This window comes from Stegostoma tigrinum, chromosome 5, assembly GCF_030684315.1.
Source record: "Stegostoma tigrinum isolate sSteTig4 chromosome 5, sSteTig4.hap1, whole genome shotgun sequence".
NCBI lineage: Eukaryota > Metazoa > Chordata > Chondrichthyes > Orectolobiformes > Stegostomatidae > Stegostoma > Stegostoma tigrinum.
Genome location: NC_081358.1, coordinates 67,393,481 through 67,416,980, shown reverse-complemented (window position 1 = coordinate 67,416,980; position 23,500 = coordinate 67,393,481). Strand labels below are relative to the sequence as shown.

Sequence of the window (23,500 nt, the reverse complement as noted above, 5' to 3'; positions counted from 1 at the left end):
GAGAAAAGATTAAGGCCCCAATATCATTTAAATTATCCCTTCAGTTTTTAGAAAAGGCAATTCCATGATTGTTGCATGGTAGTTTAGAAATTAATAGTCCATAAACTAAGCACAAAGACTTTCAGAAACTTTGCCAAGATGCCTCAGACAATAAAGAAAGCAATGCAATATTATTTACAAAGGAGATGAATGCTTGGTAACATTCTCTAATGCTATTTATTGGTGACAAATTCAACACATTTGAAATTGTGTTGATTTCAGATTTGTTAGTTGTGCTATTCCAAAAAAGAAAAGACAGAAACTATACAAGTCAGTCAATCAGCTCAATTCTAATCCCCAAAGAGTAAATGTTTTGACTTTAAAACAAACCCAAAAAACAGATAATGCACTAAGCAAGTTTTAAAACTTTAATTTCAAACTGCATATAAAAAGAAACTTTTCGTATACTTAGTTGCTGTCTGCTTTTACAAGCGAGTTTTTTTTGTTTTCAAGATCTATTCTGCACAGAATACACAGTTAGAATGTTTTTGAGGAAACTATATTTGTACAAAAGAAAATCTGCCACAGGGATGTATTGTTCTACAAATATCCTTGTTGAAGTTTTAACTTCTGATTTACACAACTAATTAGAAATCGAAGTTCATCAAGCTCTGGTCCAACATATTGTCTTCTGGAGTTTCTTCAGAATTTTCAACAGAACTATGAAAAATCAAAATTAGAATGTTAAAACATTTCAAAAAAATGAACCAAATTATGATCATGACTTCAATCATATGAAGCTATAAATATCAAAAGATACCACCTCTGCTTAAAACAGTGTAAACCTAAAAGGGTAACATGGTAGGAAGCCACTGGCACCTTGTGTCCGTGCGAGCAAGCAGCCACCCAGCCTAATCAGTTTCAAATTCTAGCTTTGTCAGTTACAGTTCTACATTTTAAAAAACAAAATTAATGAGGGTTTCTGCCTTAATAACAGCAGATAGTGCCCTTTCAGGCAGAGAACTGAAGGTCTACATAACAGTGTGAATTCCCCCTTGAATACAGTGGAAAGGACAGAAATGTTTCCTCACTGTTTAAATCTTACTAAAGTTGCCATTTTTTTCAAAATATATAGCAAATCCTCATTTAAGGTGCAACTATTAGACTATACAAATAATAAAAAGCATGACATCAATATTCTAAGGATCTATTATAAATTTAAAGATCTCACCTTCCATCGATTTCCACAGTTATTGCATACAACAAATGTGGTCATTGGTTCATCAGCACTACGAGTTTGAACCTAATAGAAATCATGAAAGAAAAGGATACTGTTAGCTATTCCTTCTCTGGACACTTAGAAGTTGAGTTTTAAATTGATATAATGGCGACTACAGAATAACAAACAATGAGGACAATTCCTGCACTTGGTTTTCAAATTAGGGAGTTAATTTAATCATATTTGGCAAGACATATGGTCCAGCTTTTTCAGATTAAAGGAGAAAAATAATTAAAATACTCAAAGATTAATCTGAGATTAAAGAAATCACTCCTAAAGAATAATGAAAAAGTGGCAGTAATTATAACTGAAACTTTGTTAGTATTAACAAAGGCAGCTGGAAGCCAAAAGACAAACAAAAAAGACGGCTTTACATGGCCACTGGACATCACACTTTACAGACAAGCAAGTTCTTTTTTTTAAAAAGTGTTCCCTTGTTGTAATATAGTAATCACAACAATCAATGTCATTGGAGCAAGTTCCCACCAATAGCAAGTGAGTGATAATGACCAAATGATCTGTATTCATAGTACTGACTGGGGATAAACATTGGCTAGGATACCCCAAAAACTTTGATGCTTTTCTGTGAAAATCCCCCAATAATCATTTACACAGCAAATGGTGCGTTAGTTTAAGGTCCCATCTGAAAGTCAAACCCGTGAGGTCCTGGAATGTCAGCCTAGATTGTTTTCAAATTCTGAAGTTAATTTTAAGAGAGTTAGACCCCTCTGACTCAAGAGGGAAGAGTCTGACCAAATGTGCCACTACTAACATAATTGTAGCCAGGCATGAGTGGAGACAAATATCTACAAATACATTAATAAAAGCAGACTAGACAGTGAAGCTTTTCATCTTGCACTCATCTGAACTAGAATGCAAGAAACAGATTTGGAGGGAGAAAAAAGACACATTTTATTAAGGATGAGAAAAGGGTGCAGATGGGTTATGCCATGATTGGCATACAGATGCAACAAAAAAATTTAACTGCCAATCGTAATACTCAGACTAGGCAGGTAGGTTCTGACTGGTCAGGGCATTATGATAGAGATGTAGGAGAATTTGGCACAGCATCTCATTATTCAATAGAATTTTATGCTGCATTAATCCTGGAGGAAATTACAGATCAGTTAGTTAAATATGCAGCATTGGAAAATTGGGGGAATCCATTATTAAGGTAGTAACAACAGGATATTTGGAAAGTCAAAATACAATTAACCAGAATCAGCATAGTTTTATTAAGGGTAATTAAAATTTGACTAATTTGTTAAGAGTTTTTTGAAGATTGAGCAAGCAATATGGATAAGGGACATCCTGTAAACAGTAATATCTCTGGATTTCTAGTATGCACTTGATAAGGAACCATATAAAAAGGCTAATACAGCTTGGATACAAGATTGACTAACTTACGGAAAACAGAGTTGGGATCAACAGGTTTTCTTCCCCAACACCCCCAGCTCCCCTATCCCCACCAGTTGGCAAGATTAGCTAATGAGATGCTACAAGCTCCAGGGATCAGGCCACAACTATAACTAGTCAATCATTATACACTGCCTATGTTTAGCCACTAACAGTCTCCATTAACATCTATTCACCCTCCTAGTCAAAGTGACATCAACTCCTTTGTCTGTCCACCTGCTCTTCTCTCTCTTTGGGATCTATCCCCACTAATCATTTCCTCTTTACCCCCTTCACTCATGCTACCTTCTGCATATAAACCAACATTTTCCTAGCTACCATCAGTTCTGAGGAAGGGCCACTGGACTCCAAACATTAACTCTGATTTTCCTCTACAGATGCTGCCAGCCCTACTGAACTTTTCCAGCAACTTTTATTTTTGTTCCTGACTTAGAATATCTACCGTTCTTTCGGTTTTTATTTCAGCTATTTACAATCTATATTAATGAATTTGATCACGTGACAGAAAATATGATTGCTAAATTTGTAGACAACACTAAAATAGATGGGAAAGTAAGTTGCAATAAAAGAAATTCACAAATGGATATGAATAGGTTAGGTGAATGGGCCAAAATTTGGCAGATGAAGTTTAACGTGGATATATGAGAGATATCTATTTTGGTCAGAGGAATAGAAAGGCAACGTATTATCAAAATGGTCAAAAACTTCAGTGCGCTTTGGTACAGAGGTTATCTTGGTGTTCTTGTGCATGAATAGTAGAAAATGAGTATGCAGGTACAGCAGGTAAATAGGGCAGACAGATGGAATTTTGGCACTTATTGCTAAAGGAATAGAGTATAAACATAGGAAAATGCTGCTGCAACTTTTCAGGCTTCAGTGAGGCTACATCTGGAGTACTGTGTACAATTTGGGCCCCATACTTAAGGTGGCATGTAGTTGTTCAGGAGATTTACCAGATTGATTCCAAAGGTGATGGGACAAAAACGAAGTTGCTGGCAAAGCTCAGCAGGTCTGGCAGCATCTTTGGAGGAGAAATCAGGTTAACATTGCAGGTCCAGTGACCCTTCTTCAGAACTGAAGGTGGCTGGGGAAACATCAGTTTATATGCAGAAAATAGGGAGGTGGCTGCGGTAGGGAGTAAACGATAGGATAGACCCCAAAGAGAGAGAAAGACAGTTGGACAGACAACGGAGTTGCTAACGATCAGGCTGGGAGGGTGAACAGTTGTTAAATGAGGACTGTTAGTGACTGACAACTGGGGGTGTGAAGTGGCAGGCTATGTGGTAACAAGGCCTGGTGTATGGGGTGAAGGGCTGGTACATGGGGGAGTTTAGGCCCTAAAATTATTAAACGCAATATTGAGTCCGGAGGGCTGTAGGGTCCCCAAGTGGAAAATGAGGTGTTGTAGCTCCAGCTTGCGCTGGGCTTCACTGGAACACTGTAGCAAGCCGGAGACAGAGATGTTGGTCAGGGAGCAAGGTGGTGCATTGAAGTGGCAGGCACCAAGTAGTTCAGGGTCTTTTTTGCGAGCAGAACGTAGATGTTCTGTGATGCGGTCGCCAAGTCTACGCTTCGATTCCACAATGTAGAGGAGACCACATTGTGAGGAGCGAATGCAGTAGACTAGATTCTTGGAAGGTGATGGGGTTGTCTTATGAAGAGAGATTGAGCAGCTTAGGTGATGGTCTCTAGAGTTTAGAAGAATGAGAGGACATCTGATTGAGGTATGCAAGATGCTAAAAGAGACTGGCAAAGTAGACATGGAAAGAATATTTCCTCGTGTGGCAATCTAGAATGACAGGTCACAGTTTAGACTAAAGGGATGGCAGAATTAAAACAGAGATGAGGAAAATTTAATTCTCTCAAGGGGTCATAAATCTGTGGAATTCACTACCCCAGGGTGCAGTGGACGTTGGGACAATGAGTATATTTACGAAGGAGACAGACAGATTTTTAATTAGCAATGGGTTGAAGTGTAATGCAGAATGATGTTGTAGACTTGCTCGCCAAGCCGATATGTTTGATTGCAGATATTTTGTCATGCTGCTAGTTAACATCGTCAGCGTCTGGTGAAGCATTGGTGTTCTGTCCTGCTTGCTATTTATGTGCCTTGGTTTGTATCACATCCAGTTCTGTTTATCAGTGGTTTGTATGTTGGGTCCAGTTCAATGTGTTTGTGGATGGAGTTCTGGTTGGAATGCCAGGTCTCCAGGAATTCTGTGACATATTTCTGTTTGGCTTGTACTAGTAGGATTGTGTTGTCTCAGTCAAAATCATGCCCTTCTTTTCCTTGTTACCGGTGAGAACTGATAGTGTCTCTTGGTGGCTATTTGGTGTTCGTGTATTGTTTTGGTCAGTTTTCTTCCAGTTTGGCTATGTAATGTTTTTCCACAGTCTTTTACGTTCATCAGTAACTGTTGCAGGGTGGTTGTTGGTTTGTGGGCTACCCTGATACCTAGGGACCTAAATAGTCTTGCGGTCATCTGATGTACAGTAAGGTGGCTAGTGTGTCAGGTTGTGTTGCGTCTTCTTTTTGCGGTCTGTCACAGACGTAACGACTTAATTATCTGATTGTGCTATTTGCATATCCATTCCTTTTACAAACTCCGCATAAGTGCTCCTTTACTGCTTTGTGCAATTCTGGGTTGCTGTAGTGTGTTGTGGGTTGTTCGAATAATGTCCTGATGCAGCTCCGTTTACAGGCGTTGGGGTGGTTGTTGGTGTAATTAAACACCTGGTCCATATGTGTAGACTTTTGTATACGGTAGTCCTGTTTTTGTGTTCTACCATTATGTCTAGGAGGGGCAGTCAGTTATTGTTCTCTTCTTTTCTGAATTTTTTTTGTGGTGGAGATGCAGTTCACGTGTCGGTGAGTTTCTTCTAGTCTTGTGCAATTGATAATCACAAAGATGTCATCTAGATACCAGACCCAGAGCTTCAGTTGTACAGTGGGGAGTTATGCAAAGGGAACTGAAGTACTGAGTTGACAACAGTACCCACTCCTTCCATTCCTCCCAATAATTCCTCAGCGTCAAGGACACCAGAATGGAAGATGACGAGCTAATGATATCCTTTGACATAACAGCACTATTTACATCCATTAACACCGACCCAGCCAAAGAGGCAATTGCCACACTGCTGGACGAATCAGGAAGGCAGGCACGCCACGACACCAACAGCATCAAGGACAGCATCCTCAGATAAACAACATCCTCACCGGAATAAAATTCACAAAAGAAGAGAACAATAACCAACTACTCTTCCCAAACACAATGACAGAATGCTAGAACAAAAAGGAAATCCAGACCAATGTATACAGAAGGACCATATATAAGGACCAAATACTTAATTACATCAGCAACTATCAAATCTATGTTCCCCTAGAATTAAAGCCTGGTACTGAGCTGGCTTTCCTTATTGCCTTGATAACCTGTTGCATAATCTTTTGCAAATGCTATATTTACATGCCGAGATCCTTTTGCTCTTCTACTCCACCTAAACTTGCACCATCCCAATAAGTGACTTTACTATTCTTCCTACCAACATATACTGCCTCATGTTTGTCTTTGCATAACTTCATTTACCAGTTGTTTGCCCATTCTGCAAATTTATTGATGTCCTTTTGTAATTTGCTATAGTCTTCTTCAGGCTATCCTCCAAATGTCGTGCCATTCGCAAACTCAGAAATTGTGTTTTTCAGTCTAAAGTCCACACCGTTCATGTAGATTGTGAACAGTAGTTTTCTCAGTACTAATCTTTGTGAAACATCACCTCCTGCCAATCTTCATTCAGTTTGGAAACCAGGTAGCAGCTCATTGCCACTAATTCCCTGACCCTACGTTCTCCGACCAGAATTTTTTGTCTATAAAGGAACAACTTATCAAAGGTCTTCTGAAAATACAGATAAATTATATCTTTTCTACAGCAAACCTTTTATTAACTGGCACCTATGGGACCAGGAGTGCACCAAATGATCAAATATTCTGGATAATGAAGTGGTACACATAACAGCAGTACACCCTGACCAAACAAAGCTTGAGACAGTAATATCAACATAAAAACACATGGGGTGAGTAATAGAAGCATAATGCAGGGACATACACTTTACTGTTATACTTCATTTATAGCATAACTCACGATGGGTCATGGTGATTGAAGTATATAAACTGGCAAACATTATCACGAGTGCTTGTTATAAGGTATCAGTTTAAACAAAGTTTGCTGTATGAACACTGTTTAGTATCCTAAAAATGTAATAAGGTTGATCATAGTTTTCCTTCCACAGTCCATGCTGATTACTTATTGCTTTATTTCTTGTATCTCAATCATTGACAGTCACTCGCAGACGAGAATGATGCTCTTTCATTCTCAAGGCTGTACAGATTGATATAGCCACCGCAGACTCTTACACTTGGGGCAGGTGGTGGTGGTCATAGGAAGGAGTGGGTGAGACATTGGCGTGGCAGTGCACTCTTTTTGCTGTTTTCGCTTGGCTTCCACTTTTTCCCTTGTGGCTCCCACTTTTTCCTGAGTGCAAGACTCAAGGTGGCTTCCAGGATGCTACTTCTCCACTTTAGATGATCTTAGGCCAGTGGTTCCCAAGTGTGTGTAGGAATGTTGCACTTTGCCAGTGAGGCCTTGAGAAAAATCACTGAAGTGCTCCCTCTGTGCACCTGGGGCTCAGATGCCATTTCAAAGCTGGGAGTAGAATACCTGCCTGGGAGTCCTGTGTCAACCATGGGGACAATGTGCCCAATCCATTGCAGCCGATCAAGAATGGTCACTGCGACGGTGATGGCTGAGGACGCTAATGGTAGTGCGTCTTTCTTCCCAGCAAATTCTCAGGGTCTTGCGCAGGCAGCAGCGGTTGTACTGCTCCAGTGCCTTGAGGTATCGGCTGTGGACAGCCTACATCTGAGAGCCACACAGGAGGGCAGAAACCACCACAGCTCTGTAAACCATGATCATGGTGTCTAATCTGATGTTGTTGTTCTCAAACACTCTTTCCCTCAGGCAGCTGAAGGCTGTGCTAGTGCACTGGAGGAGATGTTGGTCAATAGCTACTTTGGCTGACAGGACACTTCAAAGATTTTGGAAGTGGTCAATATTCTCTCAGGCTCCCATGAACATTAATGATTGGGAGGTTTGTTTCATAATTCCAGGCCAGATTGATGAAGGACCTTTATTTTGCAAGGGCCAAGGAGTGGCAGATGGAGTTTAATTTAGATAAACGTGAGGTGCTGCATTTTGCAACGATTAGACAAGGCTGTGAAGGCTATTGGCAAGCTTGCCTTCATGGGTTGGAGCACTGAGTTTTGGAGTTGGGATGTTATGTTGCAGCTGTACAAGACATTGGTGAGGTCACTTTTGGAGTACTGTGTACAATCCTGGTTGTCCTGCAGGAAGGATATTATTAAACTGGAAAGAGTGCAGAAAAGATTTATGAGGACGCTACAGGGAGAAGATTCAAAAGGGACCTGAGGGACGATTTCTTCAAGAGGTTGATATGTATGTGGAATGAACTGCCAAAGAAATGGTAGAGGTGGAGATAGCAAGAACTGCAGATGCTGGAGTCAGAGTCAATACAGTGTGGAGCTACAGGAATATAGCAGGTCAGGCAGCATCAAAGGAGCCACAAAGTCAGTGCTGCAGATTTACACCCTTCATCATGACTTGGTGGGGGTAAGCATTAAGGGCACTCAGAAATAGAGGGAAATGGATAACGGCTGGGGGAAGGTAGGTGGGATGGTGATATGTGAATGCAGGTAGAGGATTGCGGAGATAGGTCATGGGAAGGGAGGTGTGGATATTTGAGAAAGAAGGTGGACAGGTTGTATCAGGTCAAGGAGGCAGGGATGAGAGAGAGGTTTGGACATGGAATGAGGCTGGGGTGGGGAGATTTTGAAACTGGTGAATTCTATATTGAGGCTATCGGGCTGTAAGCTCCCTAGAAGGAATATGAGGTGTTGTTCCTTCAGTTTATATGTGGTAGCATTGTGACATTAGAGGTGGCTCAGGATGGACACCTTATCAAAGAAATGGGGTGGGGTGGGGGGAGAAGGAGGAAGAGGAGTTAAAATGGTTGGCACCAGAAGGTGCTGTTGATAACAGCATACAGAGTGCAAATGCTCCGCGAATCAGCCACTGGATCTGTGCTTAGTCTTACTGATGTACAGGAGCATGCATCAGGAGCGACACATACAGATCAGGTTGGAGGACGTACATGTGAATCCTAGTCAGATTTGGAAACATTGTTTGGGGCCTTGGACGGACATGAAGAGGGGAGGTGTAGGGGAAGGTGTAGCACCTCCTGCGTTTGCAGGGTGCCAGTTGTGGTTGGGTTGATGGGGAGTGTGGAGCGGACAAGGGAGTCACGCGGGGAGTACAATTATAGTACTTACAAGACATTTGAACAGTTACAGGAATAGAAAGGCTTAGAGGGATATGGACCAACTTCAGGCAAAAGAGACCATTTCAGTTTGGGAAACCTGGTCGGCATGGACGAGTTGGACCAAAGGGTCTATTTCTGTCCTGCATGACTATGAATAATTAAGTCGGCTTCTGTACAAATTCCCACACCAGCTCCATGCAACCAATCCCTTCTCCAAAGAATTCATCAATTTGCAGTGCTTACCTGTGTATAGGTGCAGTTCTTCTTCTTACATTTGCCGCATGTGAATAAGTCAGTTTCAGTACCACCAGTCTTAGCCATTTGATGTTCTCGAATGGCTGCCTTGGTCAAGGCTTTTCGCATTTCTTTAAGCTCATCACTGGCCATTTCCTAAGATGGCGTACAAAGTACTCAGGTTAGATGAATAATTGCACAAGAGACAGAAAGTCATCAGATTACTTACTTAAAATGTTGAGCAACATTGTCAGCCAAAGAATCTGTAAATTAAACATGAATCAAAATGACCAGACTACTCAGATATGTCAGCAGCATGTGAAGAGAAAAATCAGTTAATGTTTCAGGTCTGGTGACGCTTCCTCAGAGCAGTTCTGGACCCAAAATGTTAACTCCGCGTTTTTCTTCACAGGTGCTGCCAGACCTGCAGAGCTTTTCCAGCAACTTCTGTTTTTGTTCTTGATTTACATTATCCGCAGTTCTTTTGACTTTTTCTGATATTTCCTGACAAGATGCAGGTTTATGCTTATTTATAAGCTACTTAAATATCAGGCCTTAATTGATAGCACGTTTGCCACAAAGTCAGAAAGCTCTAGATTCAGTTACATCTTGACACCTTGAGTATTTTATCGTTAGAAGCGCTGTTCTTCTGTTGAAATATTAATGTAAGATCTTGTCAGCCATTTCTAGTGATTCAAGTAGGTTCTGGAAGACTGTTATTGCATCATTCTACTGCCCTGACCAACATATTTTGTATGTTACAATATTTGCATATTTATGTCACGAAAGTCTGTAGGATATTACTTTGTAAAGAACTGTATCACAGTCATCTACAAGTGAATTGCTGAAGTGCAGTTCCTAGGTTTGTTAAGTTCCTTAGAACATTTCTGCAACATCAGTGGCAATGCATGTGGAAACTTCACTTTTGTTCAAAATGCAATAATCATAGATCATAGAAAAGTACAGCACAGTACAGGCCCTTCGGCCCACAATGTTGTGTCGTGGAATAATCCAAATCCAAAGATAAAATAACCTAACCTACACTCCCCTCAATTCACTGCTGTCCATGTGCATGTCCAGCAGTTGCTTAAATGTCACTAATGACTCTGCTTCCACAACTACCACTGGTAAACTATTCCATGCACTCACAACTCTCTGGGTGAAGAACCTCCCTCTGACGTCTCCTCTACACCTTCCTCCCAACACCTTAAAACTATGACCCCTCGTGGCAGTCAATCCTGCCCTGGGGAAAAGTCTCTGGCTATCGACTCTATCTATGCCTACATTACCTTGTACACCTTGATCAGGTCATCTCTCTTCCTCCTTCTCTCCAGAGAGAAAAGTGCGAGCTCAGTCAACCTCTCCTCGTAAGACAAGCCCTCCAGTCCAGGCAGCATCCTGGTAAACCTCCTTTGCACCCTGTCCAAAGCCTCCACATCTTTCCTATAATAGGGCGACCAGAACTGGACACAATATTACAAGCGTGGTCTCACCAGGGCTTTGTAGAGCTGCAGCATAACCTCGTGGCTCTTAAACTCGATCCCCCTGTTAATGAAAGCCAAAACACCATATGCTTTCTTAACAACCTTATCCACCTGGGTGGCAACTTTGAGGGAGCTATGCACTTGAACACCAAGATCCCACTGTTCCTCCACACTGCCGAGAATCCTGCCTTTAATCCTATATTCAGCATTTAAGTTCGACCTTCCAAAATGCATCACTTTGCATTTATCCAGGTTGAACTCCATCTGCCATTTCTCAGCCCAGCTCTGCATTCTGTCAATGTCTCACTGAAGCCTGTAATAGCCCTCGATACTATCAACGGCACCTCCGACCTTTGTGTCATCAGCAAACATACTAACCCCCCGCTCAACCTCCTCATCCAAGTCATTTATAAAAACTACAAAGAGCAGAGGCCCAAGAACAGAGCCCTGCAGGACACCACTCAGCACTAACCTCAAGGCAGAATATTGGAAGAATTAGGGAGAACCCGAAAGCATTTTACTCATACGTGAGGAATAAGAGAATGATCAGGGAGAAGGTAGGGCCGATCAGGGATAGCGTAGGGAACTTGTGCGTGGAGTCTGAGCAGATAGAGGAAGCCCAAAATGAGTTTTTTGCTTTGGTTTTCACTAAGGAAAGGGACCTTGTTGTGAATGAGAACTTTGAGGAGCAGGAAAACAGGCTTGAACAGATCAAGATTGAGAAAGTTGATGTGCTGGAAATTTTGGCAAACATTAAGATTAATAAGTCCCCAGGGCCAGACCAGATTTATCCTAGGTTGCTCCGGGAAGTGAGAAAGGAGGTTGCAAAGCCGCTGGTGAAGATCTTTGCTTCCTCACTCTCCACTGGAGTCGTACCGGAAGATTGGAGGGAGGCAAATGTTGTTCCTCTTTTCAAGAAAAGGAATAGGGAAATCCCTGGAAATTACAGACCAGTCAGTCTTACGTGGTCAGCAAGGTTTTGGAAAGAATTCTGAGGGATAGGATTTATGACTATTTGGAAAAGCATAGCGTGATTAAAGGGAGTCAGCATGGCTTTGTGAGGGGCAGGTCATGCCTTACAAATCTTGTTGCGTTCTTTGAGGAAGTCACGAGACAGGTTGACGAGGGTCGAGCAGTGGATGTGGTGTACATGGACTTCAGCAAGGCATTTGATAAGGTTCCCCACGGCAGGCTCATTCATAAAGTCAGGAGGTATGGGATACAGGGTTGTTTAAACCAGAGTCTGAAAAACCACTGAACATATTTGCCACAAATTAAAATCTGATGACATCCATGCATTACTTTGTTGTCACTTCAACATAGTGTCCTTTAACTCTCACATACTTATAAGACCCAACATCCTCCCCGACCAAAGAAGTATGCATCAATCTATCAATCTTCTGGACTGCAAAATGATCCCAGCTTAGTTGCAAAGTTGGGTAGAGTACTTGTGAATTAGAAGGCAGGATGTTAGAATTTGTAAAAATGATAGGGGGAAAGAGTGAGTAGTCCCTTTAACATGCAATGTGCTTTTTCAAGTTTAGAGACAAAAAAAAGTCCGCAAGTCGCTGCGGGGGCATGCACAGTTCTGAAATTGAAACACATGCATCAATTGGCTATGTGGTTGGCAAACTAGGCCTGCTTTGATGTTAAGGCAACCAGCTTGAATATCAATTAACTTAAACCAGGTCCTAGTTACCAAAACCCAATTAAATTTAAATCTGACAGTGTTGACAACCAAGGACTAATTATAATATAAGAAAATTGACAGGTCTGCCATTGGAAGAGTAAACCTCTGGCTCTCTCAGAAATCTTTAATCTCTCTGATTAAGTACCATCTAGAATGTACCAAAGGCACCCTTAGCTAATATTCCTGACAAAAGAATTTGACGAAGCAACAATTCCTGATGGAGAATAGTGGGTAAAATCTCAAAACATTCTGGAAAATGGATCCTGACTGCAGTTTTGAATGTCTAATTTTTAATTTATTTTTCTTATTGCTTTGGTTTAGTTAGGTGGGACCGGTATTTATTGGAACAGCATGCCATTAGAATTTTGTTCTGTTCGGGAATAATTAATAGTTAAGGCAGAATTGTTTGGGTTGTTAGTTGGTCTATTAATCTGCTCATTGCTAAGAACTGAATAAATAAATTGTTATTTGTTGCTTATGAAGTGAGTATTAGGGATTTCTTTCATTTAACCTCTCCTTTATGACAGGTTGGGAGATGAAAAGTAGGTTATACCATTTTTCCTATTTCCTTCAGCAGATTATGAGGCAAGGCAAGCTTCTTCGCTGTGTAACATGATGCGACTGAACAAGTCAGATCCCACCATAAAACCTGGCTTGATAAATCTTTCATTGATAACAAGGTGTAGAGCTGGATGAACACAATAGACCAGACAGTATCTGAGGAGCAGGAAAGTTGACATTTCAGGTTTCTGAAGAAGAGTCTAGACCTGAAACGTCAGCATTCCTGCTCCTCAGATACTGTCTGGTCTATTGTGTTCATCCAGCTCTACACCGTGTTATCTCAGATTTTCCAGCATCGGCAGTTCCTACCATCTCTGAATTGATACATCTTTCTTTTTGTTTAGTTAGTCAACAAGGTGGTTAGTCACTGAGACATCCTGACACAGACTGCAGATATTCTTTGCCAACAAAAGAAAATGTTACGAGACAAAGAAAAAAATAAAAACAAACCATGCTATCTGAATGTATACATTTAGAATCTCACAACACACAAAAACTATTTTTTAATCCATTTCCCCAATACTATCTGTTACTGAGATTTCGTAGCACCGATGCATTAAAAAGATGCCATTTTCTTGAAAATGTCTTGTTGGGTCATCTTTTAACTTTGGTTTCACAGAATTCATAGAATCCCTACAGTGTGGCAACAGGCCCTTCTGCCCAACAAATCCACACAGACCCAATTACGTATAGCACTCCTAATTTACACATCCCTGAACACTATGGACAATTTAGCATGGCCAATCCACCTAGCATGCACATCTTTGGACTGTGGGAGGAAACCAGAGCAATCAGAGGAAACCGATGCAGACCCTGGGAGAATGTGCAAACTCAACACAGACAATCACACACGGGTAGAAAATCGAACCTGGGTTCCTGGTGCTGTGAGGCAGCAGTGCTAACCACTGAGCCACGAAGCCGCCCCAAACTGCCCTTTGTTGCAAGTATAACAGCACTAATTTATCTACCCTCTCCACAAAACTGATATTCAACATTCTAATTTTGATAAACCTCTTCTGTACTCTTTCTGAAGCCTTTATGGACTTCCCTGATTTGTTGTGTCAAGACTTGTTCACAGTACTCCAGCTGAAGTCTAACAAGTAACTTGTAAAGGATTTAGAACGATTTATTTGATTTTATGTCTTATTCCTTTTTGTATGAACCAAAATAACTCACTTGTCCTTAAACCAACTTACCTTGCATTGTTAAGTGTATGCAATATATGAAGACAAAGCATTCTGTGCACCTATATTAATTAAAATCATACCATATTGTCTTTCCTTGTTAGTTCTTGCATATGTATCATTCATAATGCTTCTGCCCATTTCACTATCTGGTCAATGTCATTCTGCAGCCTGTAATTATTCTTGTCACCAAGTTTCACATCATCTATAAACTTTAGAATACTATTTCCAACACCCATATCTCAGTCTTCAAAAATTGTGACCAGTAATGAATTTAACACTGAGCTTTTGGGAGCACAACTATCAACAAGCTCTGTATGAAAAAAATCCATTCATTCATTGCTTCCTCGAACCGAGTTTGTTACATATCTATACCATTTCTTTTCCCTTAGTTCTACAGATTTCCATCATCTATTAACATTTGTGTGATATAAATATCTTCCAAAAATCTACATGATCTCTACGTTACCACCTTGATCATCTTTCTGTTACCTCAGAGAATTCAATTCAGTTAGTAATTTATCTCTTGACAAATTTATATCTGATAAATTTACATTTCGGTGTCTTGATTAACCGATTTCCTCTAAAGGAAAATTCATTTTGTCTCTGATAAACGCTTCCAGTAACTTGCCCACAGCAGCTAATTAGGTCAAGTCATCTGTAGTTTCACAGTTTATCGCTCTCCTCTTTTATGAGAAGAGTTAGAACAAGATCAAACTTCCAGTTTTCTTCCTTTAGCCATTGAGGTTTGCAAGATGCAGGCCAATGCCTCTACTATTTCTCCCCCTCCCTTTTTACCCCAGCCTTGTTTTGCATCATGCATCATGCTCTCTTCTAGTTTCAATTTCTCTCTCATCCCATCAATTGCTTTGGGGTTTCCCTCAAACTGACAAGCAGTAAGGAGAAATGCTCCAAATAACTATAGGATTAGCAGGGCCTAGACAATGTGATTTTGTAGCATCTCACAATAATGAGGATACTGCATTTGTATGAACTGTTATGTACAGGAATATTTTCTCCTGGAAGACAGTGAAAGAACCTGGGGCACCTTTGCTCATTTGGAACATAGAAAATGGAGTAAAACAAATGTTGTTAGAAATTAGAAATGTCTCTTACATACATATACACATACACACAGATTACATGTACATTAGAATAAGGTAGAAGATTAAATGAGCCATGAATATTTTGATATCTGACACCTCTGAGGTACAGGGGCACCAATAATGCATGAGAAAGGTATGCCCAGATAATACCTCTGCAATAATGAAGAACGAACAAGGGAATTTGCTAAATAAACAACATACTAAAAAGATACATTAAGACTGCCTTTTAACTTTGTTTAAAAAAAAATAACTGAAATGTGCAAGTTAACCAGAATGTGAAAGTCAAATAGAAGACAATATTGTAAACATTATTTATCATAGAACAGTTTATGGAGGAAGGTCAAAGCATAAACAACTGATAGGCAGAAACAATCAATAGGGTTGTTGGCTGAATATGTCTGAAAGCTGGTGTGCACCCTTGAGAACGGTAAACCTGATCAGACAAACATTGCAGAATTAGCTCTTGGAGAAGTATTTTGAAGACCGAGAAACAGCATAGGAAAGAGCGCCTGAAATCCATGTGCAAAGCTGCTGTAAAAGCATAACTATTCTGCCGCAGAAAACCTTTAGCATGTTCCAAGAGCATAAGGCTGGGATTTTTCATGCTTTGAATAAAGAACTTGACTGACTATTGGGCACTATAGGACAGATAAGGTCTTGTCAATAATCACCCAGGTCCACCTCTGAAAAGGACACAAAAAGATAAGGATTTCAAAGGCTGCAGTGAAGTAAAGATGGGGGAGGTCAATTCTCAAGAACTAATCCATGTTGACTTCAGTCTACTATTCTTGGGTAACTCAAAGATTGAAAGAAGTCAAGCATTAAGAAGAAAAACAAATTGAAGAAGAGCTGTTTGCACAAGGCAATTGAGCTGTTTCAACCTTGTTTAGTCCTCATTACTTAACATAGAGGTATGCCTTTGCTGTATAATTAGCATGCTGTATCCTGTTGTATACTACTTTTAAGTTCAGCATTCCACCCTACTGGTTGCAACAATCCTGTGTTTCAAAGAGTTACAAATATAGCAGTCTCAACTCCATTCAACAAGATCATACCTGATCTTCAACATGATTCAACATATTTGCTTTTACTCCATATCCTTAATGCCTAAATTAATCAAAAATCCATCAATCAATCTCAGATTTAAATTGATTAAAGTCAGTTCTAAACTTCTACAACTCTGTGTACAAAGAGGCATTTCCTAATTTCCCAGTGAGACTTAGTAAATTAATAATTTAATTCAGCTTCCTGGTCCTCGATGATCTAACAAGGAGAAAAAGGTTTCTTCTAGTCTACCCTATCTGTTACCTTTAAAGCAATAAAAACTTTGACCAAATCATGTCTTTAATCTTCTACATTTCAGGAAATACGAACCTAACTTGTTTAAACACCCATATATTGATCCCAAAAGGTGGAATCCAGGTCTGCTAATCGTAGTCTTGGACTGGTCAAACAGAACTTTGAAAGTTGAAGTATGACCTATCTCTTCCATATTTGAGCACTCTAAAAAGACAGACTTGCATTTATATAGAACTTTACAACCAAAATGTAATTACTATTGTAATGTCGGAAACTCAGCAAATAATCTACACGCTGAACTCCCACATACAACAATGTGACATAACATGATGTGTGATGTTGATTGACGGACAGTCTTTAGCAAGGATATCAGGAATAACTCAACACTTCAAAACAGGGTCTCACTTTATTGTATAATCTAAAAGACAGCATCTATCACAATGCTGGAGGCCCTCAGTACTATAGCGGAGAGTCCATCTTGATTTTTGGGCTTGGGTCCTAGAATAAGATTTGAACAAAGAACCTTTTGACCCAGTGTGAATGCACTATCAACACATTCACAATTGATATTCAAAATATTAACACCAGCATTCTGGCAGGCTTCTGTCTGAAACATAGGATTGAGAACCTTATTCTTATATGACATACCAATTTATGTGGAGGCGGTATAGTAGTGGTAATGTCACTGAACTGGTAATCCAAGGCCTAGGCTTATGCTCTGGGTACACAGGTTTGAATGCCACCATGGCAGTAGAAAATTTTGAAATCAGTTAAAATGCTGGAAGTTTAAAATATAGTTTGTCAACCACGTAACAATTATTGATTGGGTCACTAATGTCCTTTTGGGGAGAAAATCTGCCATCCTTACTTGGTCTGGCCGACGTGACTGCAGAACCACAGGAGTGTGCTGACTCTTAACTACCCTCTGAAATTGCTCTAAGAGACCATTTCATAGGCAATTATGGACAGTAATTAATGCCAGCCTTGTCCCACGTAAGAATTAAAAGAAAAGACTGTGCAAGTTTATTACTATTTTTATATGTCAAACCAACAAACAGCAAAATAAAAGCCTTGCTTACCTCTGCAGTCATTTTTGCTAATCTGTCTGGTGCAATGTTTCCACACAGGACATTTCTCCTCAGATTAGGGTTTTTTGAATCTTTCAGATTTGCAATTCTGCTTCTCACTCTATTTTTATATTTCATATCTGTGTTTTTAAATTCCTGATACACACGTCAACAACTGTTAAGGGAATTCAAGCATCTTTGTTTTATTGAAAACAGTATTTAGCGTGTCTCTGTTTTGTAAGGTTACAAATTGAATATCAGTACGCTTCTGTACAGTGATGATCATTCAGCCAATTTCAAACTGCCCAAATATTACTTCTTTTTAAAATTACATCGTGACACTTTATCATGTCCATAAATATAACAAAACATCTTCCAATAACAATTAAATGAATCCTCTTAAACATTCGATACACATTAGGTAGCAGCATTACAGGTTTAACAGCTGAAGAACTTGGCTCTTCTTGGATTCAGGTGGAAGGAGGATGAGCAGATTTTGTCTGCTAATATTCAAGGAGGCACCTGTTGTCCTGAAATAATTTATGAAAGCACAGCTGTTTTGTGGTCATACTTTCCTCAGCAATGGTTCAAATGTTTGGATGTAAAGGGATTGATTCATTATTTCAAGCAGCCTCCAGATATCATTCTTTGTTTCCGGCGAGGCAAGTACCAAAAATTGCTTGTTAGCTTTTGGATACATTTCACAGATACTTATGGCACTTCTGTGAAGGGATGTATCAGTGAAAATGGGAACTGCAGATGCTGGAGAATCCAAGATAATAAAATGTGAGACTGGATGAACACAGCAGGCCCAGCAGCATCTCAGGAGCACAAAAGCTGACGTTTCGGGCCTAGACCCTTCATTAGAGAGCTCTCTGATGAAGGGTCTAGGCCCGAAACGTCAGCTTTTGTGCTCCTGAGATGCTGCTGGGCCTGCTGTGTTCATCCAGCCTCACATTTTATTATCTGTGAAGGGATGTACTTCCTCAAAGTGGAAATGATGCAACCATTTGCAGATCAGAGTATTATCCTGACTTACAAGCTTCAAAGGGAACTCAGGCTAGCAAACAGTACACTAGGCTCTTGATCTAAGGCTTGTCAGTTGATACATATTTCTAAAGCTTTTATATGCAACAGGGAGAGAATACTAACCATCAGAAGCATCAATTTAGGTCATTTAACCACTGTGGATAATGGATTTAAAACCTGGCCAGTTATGGCGAAAAGCAAACAAAAAGAATTAGTTTCTATCTTGATTTTTCTTTTAACAAACAAGCAAAGCAAACAAAAACCATTACCAACATCAGTGCCTTTCAGGAGTGGAGGCAATCTGTATAACATTTTATAAGTTTTTCTGTGAGCCCTTACAAGAATTGAAGTGTGCTCATGGACTCAACAATATTTATGGACAATAATAATGAGTACTGGTATGACTGAAGCACAATATATATCACCAGATTTAATAGTTAGGAGTAATTTAAAATCTGCATATTCAGGAATCTCCACTCTTAACTGTCCTCCATTGGAGCGGCAGGGTGGCTCAGTGGTTAGCGCTACTGCCTCACAGCACCAGGGATGCAGGTTCAATTCCATCGTCAGGCAGCTGTCTGTGTGGAGTCTGCACATTCTCCCCGTGTCTGCATGGGTTTCCTCCAACAATCCAAAAATGTGCGTACTAGGTGGATTCACCATGCTAAATTGCCCACAGTGTTCAGGGGTGTGTAGATTAGGTGGGGTCTAGTGGGTTGGGTCTGGATGGGACACTTTGAGGTTCGGTGTGGACTTGTTGGGCGGAAAGGCCTTTTCCACACTGTGGGGATTCTATGATCATAAGTTAGGGCTGAGCCTTAAGATTTTGTAGTTAATAAAGCAAGTGTAGTGAGATCTGCAGCGCTGATAGACAAGAACTTCATTCAACTTAAGATATTAGGTGGGATGAGTTGCACAGTGAGACTGTTCAAATCTACACAGCATTCACGTAACACAATCTGCCTTTCGGAAAAGGCAACTTAGCCTTTTCAAACATCAACTGCAAACATGAGCAAAATTACAATTTACTCAGAAATAAAAAGCTATTTTGGAAAATAATTTGACTGTGTTCTGTGTAAACAAAGTTCTCAATTTTGGTTGCAAGATTAGGGGAGAGGAGCTGAAGAGCCAAACATACAACAGCTCGACAATTATTACAAAAACAAATTCACAGCAATGATAATTATTTATCTCACTAGTGTAGTCTTTAAAACCCCCTCTTCCATTACTGAACCTCTGTTTGACATAATTTTCTGTGTACAATACAATATTGCCTGATGTCGATACAATTTGAAATTGTGACCAGCTGAAATACTCAAAAGTTTCAGTTACTTCTTTAGAAGGATATTTTCCTCAATTTGAGCTCCGAGCTCGTCACAATCTGAGCCAATGGCAATGTAATCACCTGAAATGAGATGGAAAAATAAACAACCAATCACGAACATTAACTTCCTCCTCAGAAAAAGAATATGCAGCTAATCCCAATAAACTTGGGAGTGAGATGGCAATTGTTACTTATGTCCAAGATTCCACATTAATAAAAATTTACTCAGTACAAAAGCAATCTTCAAGTAAAAGCTATAACACAGAGCAAAACTTCTCTGTAAACTGCATTATTACAGCATAGAAGCCCAACCACCATTTCAGCTCCGGCCAAAAATCTCTGACCAGAATAAAACTATCTCCTATCCTTCATTTTGGAAGATTTTCTTAGTCCTCAGGCAGAATCATGACTATATTTCAAATTTTGCCACAGCTAGCACAAGGAAAACATCCTCGTTCTTTAACTTAAATGGAAAACAGTCTGGAAAGTCTGGGGACCAAAGAGGATAGCACATGAAACTGGGCAGAGGAAAGTTCAGTGATCACATGTCCTGTGTCCAAATGGATGATTTGGGTAACATACAATTTCATGCTGCCTGTTCATTTCTATGAATGGAGCAAAGATCAGCATGGAACATTCTACCGAGTGGCAAATCCTGAAGGAACAGGCACAGAGAAATGGTGCTGCAGGTAATTGGTAGTTGGAATGCTACGATTGACCCAAGGCTCACTCCATTCTCCAAAAACATTAATTATAAAACTATGTTTAAAATTTGTCTTAATTTTTAAAAGTGGGTTGGCATGTGACTTACCATCTGTTTTCATTGCAGCAGCTAACATTTCTCTACACTTGATCCGCACTGAGTCTGTGGTAAAAGGAGCCTGAGGATAACTTTTTAGTTGAAAAGGTGATGGAGTATAGAATGCTTCATGGGGATTACTAGAATTGCTTCCTGAACTGTAAGAAGAAAAATAAAGAAGAAATCAAATCTCAGCATTTGTTCAGGCGTAAGTATGTTTACTGTGATAATACGATTACTTCTGCAAGTACACTATTTGTCAAAGCACAGCTAATTTACAAAAATACTTGAGACAAAACAAAATAACCAAAGGTTTTAGGAATAGTAAATTTATTTGGTTTGCTGACTGCCTTAATTACAGTGATGCCAAATTCCAGTCTTAATACAGATGGAACCAACTTGATTGGTTGTTATGTAAAAATACTGACCTCAAATTTTATTAAATATACATCTTCAACTGAATGTGTGAACATGACTGCCAGGGACTAGCCTCAAAACAAACCACCTTCAGTGAGTACTGACAGTTCAACACCACTGCTGATGCCAACGCCTCAGTTTCCGAGGCCAACACCACAGACACCGAGGATGCAACTGCCAACACTGCTGCTGCCGCCACAACCAACATCCAGGACATACCGACCGACTCCGCTCCCCCCACTGGCACCGACGTAACTCCGCCTACCACCTCCACAGTCTGGAGCTCCAGGGGAGACTGTAACACCCAGCCCTGCAGTCTTCACCATCCCCCCAGACCTCTCCCTTACTGAGGACGAATGGTCAGTCCTCAGTAAAGGGCTCACCTTCGCCCCCCTCCACCCAAACACCAACAAATACTGCTCACACTTGAACGCTGAACAGTTTTTTCACTGCCTCCGCGCTTACTTCTTTAACCATGAGCCTAACCCTACCCCTACTGATCCCTTCTCCAGCCTCCAACACACTCGCTCCTCCTGGGCACCACCCCAAGGCCTCCTACCCTCCCTCGAACTCTTCATCTCCAACTGCCGTCGTGACATCAACTGCCTCAACCTCGCCACCCCACTCACCCACTCCAACCTCTCCCCCACAGAACATGCAGCCCTCCGCTCCAATCCCAACCTCACCATAGGGCCCACGGACAAGGGAGGCACAGTTGTAGTATGGCACACTGACCTCTACATCGCCAAGGCCAGGTGCCAACTCTCCAACACCACCACCTACCAGCCCCTTGATCATGACACTACCCCCGACCACCAAACCATCATCTCCCAAACCCTCCACAACCTCATCACTTCAGGTAACCTCGCACCCAAAGCCTCCAACTTCATCGTTCTCCAACCCTGCACCGTCCGCTTCTATCTCGTCCCCAAAATCCACAAACCTGACTGCCCTGATCAACCCATTGTCTCCGCCTGCTCCTGCCTCACCAAACTTATCTCCGCCTATCTCGACTCCATTTTCTCCCCGTTGGTCCAGGAATTCCCTACCTATGTCCATGAAACCGTTCATGCCCTCCAACTCCTCCACAACTTCCAATTCCCTGGTCCCCAACTCCTCATCTTTATCATGGACATCCAGTCCCTCTACACCTGCATTCACCATGCAGTCTGCCTATAGGCCCCCTGTTTCTTCCTGTCCCACAGGCCCGACCAGTCCCCCTCCACTGACACCCCCATCCACTTAGCCAAACTTGTCCTCACCTTCAACAACCTCTCTTTCGATTCCTCCCACTTCCTACAGACAAAGGGGGTGGCCATGGGTACCTGCATGGGCCCAAGCTACGCCTGCCTCTTTGCAGGTTGTGAGAAACAATCCCTCTTCCGTACCTACACTGACCCTAAACCCCACCTCTTCCTCTGTTACATTGATGACTGTATCGGCGCCGCCTCGTGCTCCCATGAGGAGCTCGAACAGTTCATCCACTTCACCAACACCTTCCACCCCAACCTTAAGTTCACCTGGACCATCAGATACCCTTCTCTCCTTTCTGGACCTCTGTTTCCATCTCTAGCAACCACCAATATCCATTTCAAGCCCAGAGACATCAACAGCTACTTAGAATACACCACCATCCAGCAAAATAATGCCATCCCTTATTCCCAATTCTTTCGCCTCCGCCACATCTGCTCCCAGGATGAGGCATTCCACTCCCGAACATCTCAGAAGTCCTCGGTTTTCAAGGGCTGCGACATCCCCCCCTCCACCTCAGTGGTCGAGAACAAGCTTGACCATGTCTCCCGCATTTCCCACAACTCATCCCTCACATATTGCAGGGAGGGTATCAACCAAAACAGAATCCCCCTCGCCCTCACATACCATCCCACCAATGTCCAGATCCAACGCATCATGCTCCAACACTTCCACCATCTGCAATCTGACCCCACCAGCAAAGACATTTTTCCGTCCCCACCCTTATCTGATTTCCAGAGGGACCCACTCTCTCTGGGACTCCCTTGTCCTGTCCACACTCATCACATCTGCACATTTCCCTGCAACCGCCAAGAAGTGCTACACCTGTCCCTATACCTCCTCCTCACTCCCATCCCAAGCCCCAAGATGACTTTCCACATCAGGCAGATGTTCACCTGCACATCTACTAATGTGGTATACTGCATTAGCTGTTCCTGTTTGGGCCGCCTCTACAATCGGGGAAACCAAGCAGAGGCTTGGGGACAGCTA

General features: G+C 41.3%; 1 protein-coding gene across 5 annotated transcripts in view; it reads right to left on the bottom strand.

Moving 5' to 3' along the window:
- Nucleotides 1–394: 394 nt before the first annotated feature.
- The window catches only part of tcea1 (transcription elongation factor A (SII), 1), a 69,383-nt gene continuing 46,277 nt past the window's right edge, over nt 395–23,500 (bottom strand). For all 5 annotated transcript variants that reach the window (XM_048529802.2, XM_048529804.2, XM_059646052.1 and 2 more), the window contains 6 exons: nt 20,855–21,000; nt 20,068–20,124; nt 17,703–17,857; nt 9,309–9,455; nt 1,211–1,282; nt 395–699 (listed from right to left, as the gene is read on the bottom strand). In XM_048529802.2, coding sequence (XP_048385759.2) covers nt 691–699; nt 1,211–1,282; nt 9,309–9,455; nt 17,703–17,857; nt 20,068–20,124; nt 20,855–21,000 — 586 coding nt within the window. In that variant the 3' untranslated portion in view covers nt 395–690. The remainder of the gene's footprint in view (nt 700–1,210; nt 1,283–9,308; nt 9,456–17,702; nt 17,858–20,067; nt 20,125–20,854; nt 21,001–23,500) is intronic.